The following is a 5,497-nucleotide window of genomic DNA, read 5'->3' as shown; positions in this document are numbered from 1 at the left end:
TAAATCTTCTTAAAACAAGTGGAAAAACCAATCCCGTGAGAAATTTCAAAGATCAACATGCATGTGGCATATAACTGTCACTACTTAGGATAGTTTTCATTAGTACATATCAACAGTTTTCATAAGGATGGGATCCCCTAGCCCTCTCTATTTTTGTCAACAGGTTTAATGACTGAAATAAACTATTTTGTATGAGAAAAATACTTCTCAATTTTAAAATATGCTGACACATTATGGCCCCGATTCTTTTAGTGTTTCATGCTCAAAAAGCACTGAGAATTTATTTTAAAGTATATGGAAAATTTCTGGTCTGCAACTAAGCAACACTTCCAAATTACTACAAGGAAGATTTAATTTATATCATCTCCTCTGTTTCTATTTACAAAAACAGATCACTTTTGATGATAAAAATCCTATGTGTTTGTGGAGCACCAATTACATGTCCCAGACTGAACAAAATATGCTCAATAAAAGTATTCTCATAATTTATTATTTTTGATTCTCAGTCACCTATCATTACAAATATTGTTACAAATAACAGAATACAGAGGCAGGATTGAGCACTATACCAATTCCACCTACAGCAGACCAAAGAAATTTGTTTCTAAGATAATTTTTAGTGGTTTAACTATTTATTTACCTTTTTTTGGGGGGGGGGGAAGAGTCTCACTTTCTTGCCCCCCGGTAGTGTCATGGAGTCATAGTTCACAGCAATCTCAAACTCTTGGGCTCAAGTGATTCTCTTGCCTCAGCCTCCCAAGTAGCTGGGACTAGAGGCGCTAGCCACCACGCCTGGCAATCTTTAGAGATGAGGACTCAACACTGGGTAGGGCTCGTCTCTAACCTGGGAGCTCAAGCAAACCACCCACCTAGGTGTCCCAGAGTGCTGGGATTACAGGTGTGTGCCACTGCACCCAGCCCTGGTTTAACTATTTAAAAGCCAGAAAAAGCATAGGATATCAGGCCAGGCCAGCATGGTGGCTCATGCCTATAATTCTAGCATTCTGGGAGGCCCAGGCAGGTGGATCCCTTAGAGTTCAGGAGTTCAAGACCACCCTAAGCGAGAATGAGACCCCATCTCTACTAAAAATAGAAAAAAAAAGTTAGGGTGGTGGCACATGCCTGTAGTTCCAGCTACTCGAGAGACTGAGGCAAGAGGATGACTTGAGCCCACGAGTTTGAGGTTACTGTGAGCTATGACACCACAGCACTCTACCCAGGGCTACAGAGTGAGACTCTGTCTCAAGAAAAAAAAAAAAGTACAAGACCTCCATGGTTTATGAGGTTTGCAGTATTTGGATATACACTAATATTTTGAACATTACATTCCTTCTTATAATATTTACACCCTACACTTTTATTTTGTAGCAAGATGTAGCTATGCACCTCATGGAAAATGACAGGGAAACCACTACCTTCTCCACAGAAAAGATACTATTAAGAAAATCATGCCTGTAATCCTAACACTCTGATACGTGGAGACGGGTATTGCTTAAACTCATGAACAGCCCCAGGAATAGCAAGACCCTGTCTCTACTAAAAGTGAAAAGTGGAGGCAAGAGGATTGCTCAAGCCCAAAAATTTGAGGTCGTTGTTAGCTGTAACACCATGGCATTCTACCCAGGGCGACAAAATGAAACTGTCTCAATAAAAGAAAAAAAGAAGAAGAAGAAGAAGAAATGAAAGCCCTTAAAATAAATATACTAAGTAATCTCTAAAATCTGTTTCTCTGAACGCTAATAAAAATCCTACGACTGACTCTAGTTAAAGCAGCAAAGAAAATGAAACTTATACTTCTGTCTTCTAAACTTATACTTTAGAAATGACATTTTCTCAACATTTCTGCACCTAAAAAAAATGAGTTATCTATGAGATCCAACATGAAAAGGCCACAACCTGATGCCCAATTTAGGTCACGATCACAAAACTGTGAAAGCCAAAACCACAGCCTACACAGAAAAATCGGGTATTTCTTTCTAACATCTACAGAACTCCAGGTACAAGTGGGACTTTTTGTTTTTAAACGCTGCTTTAAGCAGTGTTCTCGAAACCTGGAGCGGTTACAAAGCAGGAAAACACTCCGGCAATACATACTGGCCTGCCTGTCAGCCTACATAGTGCGGTTCCAAAACTGACTCTGCAGCCCTTGGGCAAGGATAGGAGGGAAACAAAACACCTCGCCGCGCACAAGCCAGCCGAGCTCTGGCTAGCTAGCCCACCGCGAGCCCAGCTCGGCCCCGGGTGCCCTGCGTGTCCCCCAGGTGCCCTTGGAAGCAGCGGCCCGAGGACCACGCCGCGCCCGGTCCCAGAGGACTCCAGTTCCGCCCGCCGGCCCATCCTTTCCCCTCCCAACCTCCGGGGCCCGCCGGGCCTGCTGCGCCGGCTCCGCCCCTCGCCGCCGGGCCGGACCCGGGGTTCTCCGCCTCGGTGCAAGGCAGCCCGGGGCGGACCGGCGCGACGGAGCCGGGACACCCCTGGCGTCCCCACCACGGCCCTCCTCCCACAGGCCGCCAAGGCTGACCCAGGAGAGGGCACTGCCGCAGCCAGACCAGGCCCGCGTCCCGGACTCTGGCCTGCGCGAACCCTCCCCTCGTTCCTCACCTGCGTTCCCACTACGACGATCTGAGGCAGCTGGATGATATCGGCGCCCACGGTGTTGAAGACGTCCTGGAGCTTGTTGATGACAGGAATTAGCGCCTCCATGACTCAGAAGACACTAGACCCCCCCCCAGCCCGCCCCGCCGCTGCAATGAATGGGGCCGGGGCCCAGAAGTCGACTCCTTCCTCCTCTCCTCCTCCCTCTCCTCGGGAGCCGGCACCCATTGGACCCGACCCTCCCGCTACCTGCCCCCTCCCGGCAGGCCTTGCGCCACGAGGGGGTGGGAAGAAACACAGCCTGCCGGGAGTTGTAGTTTTGGCAGGAGGACTGTGCTTGCCTACTGCTTCCAGAAGGCTGCGCGGCAGGGCTGGCCCGGAGCAAGGAGGGAGGGTGCTTGGGGCGGGGATACGTCCCTGGTTCCTGTCCAAAGGCTAGGATTGAAACTAGGAGTGTAGGAGGGAAGAGATACGCTCATGCTTGTCCTCAGGGTATAATGGATGTGAAAATGCCAGTGTAAATATGTGTTAAATACAGCGACCTTTCTCTGTATTATCTAGAGTGTTACTTCCTTATGAGAAGCTATCTCAAAAAAGAACGGGTTAGAAAGGCTTAACGAATAACATAACCACGGACGGCCCACCTACCTACAGTACACAAAGATCGGTACACTGATACTAAAATGTATGGATTGCTATTTGCAAAAATGCAAAAGCAGCCCAGTTTAGAACACTCAGATTGGCCAACCCGGTGGCTTACACCTGTAATCCTAGCATTCTGGGAGGCGGAGGCAGAGGCAGGAGGATTGCTTGAGTTGGAGACCAGTCTGAACAAGAATGAGACCCGTCTCAACTAAAAACAGAAAAAACTAGTCAGGTGTTCTGGCCGGTGCCTGTAGTCCCAGCTACTGTGGAAGCTGAGCTAAGAGGATTATTTGAGCCCAAGAGTTTGAGGTTGCTGTAAGCAATGATGCCGTCTCCAAAAAAATAGTATTCAGAAAAAAAGTCTGGCTCAGCGCCTGTGGCTCAAGCAGCTAGGGCGCCAGCCATATACACCTAAGGTGGCAGGTTCGAATCCAGCCTGGGCCCGCCAAACAACAATGACGGCTGCAACCAAACAATAGCCGGGCGTTGTGGTGGGCGCCTGTGGTCCCAGCTACTTGGGAGGCTGAGGCAGGAGACTCGCTTGAGCCCAGGAGTTGGAGGTTGCTGTGAGCTGTGATGCCATGGCACTCTACCAAGGGGGACAGCTTGAGGCTCTGTCTCAAAAAAAAAAAGAAAGAAAGAAAGAAAAGAAAAGAAAAGAAAAGAAAAGAAAAGAAAAGAAAAATCTTAGAATATTAGAGTATTAGAGAAGAAGAGCTGAGCCCTTACTCTCTACGTTCCTTGTAAACCTTTATTGCTATGCTCCGATTCCTGGTGAAGTAGAGATCTGATAACTGCCTTACTTGCTTTTTTGCTAAGTGTGCCTAATTTTCTATTTTTAAATGCTGTTTTTCTTTTCAGACAAATAGTATCTCTCTTCTCCAACCTTCAAAGATTTCCTATCTCTAAGTTAAAATGCTGGCATTTGAGCAAGACCTAGAGCAGATGAAGGGAAAGTCCTCTCCCCTACCTTTTCTCCTTAGCATTTATCTCTTATCATGCTAGTGTTTGACTTGTGTTCTCTCTCCTTTTACTAGATATTAGTTCCTAGAGGACAGGGATTTTTGACTCCTTTAATCTAGGAGCTAGGAATGCCGAGCCCCTAGAAAGTGACAAACAAGTGATAAACTCACTTTGAGTTTATAATCTAGCACAGGAGACAGGTGATGACACTGTTATAAATAAATGGGTAGGTGCTATGGCTGACTGTATTATGGAGTGCAGAATAGGAGCACTTTTTCCAGTCTGAGGAAGAGGGATAGAAGCTAAAGAAAGACCTCCTAGAAGTTACTAGATTTAATCTCCACGAAGGCCAGGACCACTTACAGTAGTGGAAGTTGTGAACTACACAACTATAGTGCATACCATTTACCTGCACAGCTGTGTACAATAGCCCTGGAGCAACTTGATTTGTTCAGCAGGAAAAATAGTAGGTGCTTATTAAATATTTTTGAACAAATGAATGAAACAAGCTAACACCTGAAGATCCAGTACTGTTATAACAATTTCATATCTTGTTTTGGTGCCTGTAGCTTAGCAGCTAGGGTGCTGGCCACATACACCAGGGCTGGTGGGTTTGAACCCGGCCTAGACCTGCTAAACAACAATGACAACTACAACAAAAAAAATAGCTGGGCATTGTGGCGGGCACTTGTAGTCCCAGCTACTTGGAAGGCTAAGGCAAGAGAATTGCTTAAGTCCAAGAATTTGAGGATGCTATGAGCTATGATTCTATCACACTCTACTGAGCTTGAGACTCTGTCTCTAAAAAACAAAACAGGCTCAGTGCCAGTAGCACAGTGGTTACAACACTGCACATACACTGAGGGTGGCAGGTTTGATCCCAGCCCAGGCCAGCTAAATAACAATGACAACTGCAACAAAAAATAGCTGGGCGTTGTCGTGGGCGCCTGTAGTCCCAGCTACTTGGGAAGCTGAGGCAAGAGAATTGCTTAAACCCAAGAGTTTGAGGTTGCTGTGAGCTGTGACGCCAGGGCACTCTACTGAGGGCCACGTAGTGAGACTGTCTCAAAAACAAAAACAAAAACAGTTTCATATCTTGTCAAGTTTGGAGGGGAGATTTGGTTTATTTGTTTTATTTGTTTGTGTTTGAAAGAGTCTCACTCTGTTCTTCTGAGTAGAATGCTGTGGCATCATAGCTCACAGCAACCTCAAACTCTTGGGCTCAGGCGATCTTCTTGCTTCAGCCTCCCAAGTAGCTTAGAATACAGGCACCTGCCACAACATGCCCAGCTAA

General features: G+C 46.5%; 1 protein-coding gene across 1 annotated transcript in view; it reads right to left on the bottom strand.

The window, feature by feature from the left end:
• The window catches only part of DNM1L (dynamin 1 like), a 54,970-nt gene extending 52,100 nt beyond the window's left edge, over positions 1 to 2,870 (bottom strand). Inside the window, exon 1 of the mRNA XM_023514713.1 lies at positions 2,602 to 2,870. Coding sequence (XP_023370481.1) covers positions 2,602 to 2,703 — 102 coding nt within the window. The 5' untranslated portion in view covers positions 2,704 to 2,870. The remainder of the gene's footprint in view (positions 1 to 2,601) is intronic.
• Between the last annotated feature and the right edge of the window lie 2,627 nt (positions 2,871 to 5,497).

The sequence above is a fragment of the Otolemur garnettii genome, unplaced genomic scaffold, assembly GCF_000181295.1.
Source record: "Otolemur garnettii isolate 467f Iridium unplaced genomic scaffold, OtoGar3 scaffold00057, whole genome shotgun sequence".
In the NCBI taxonomy this organism is placed as follows: domain Eukaryota; kingdom Metazoa; phylum Chordata; class Mammalia; order Primates; family Galagidae; genus Otolemur; species Otolemur garnettii.
Note: the sequence above shows the minus strand (reverse complement) of the source record. Positions and strands in the feature narration are given on the sequence as shown.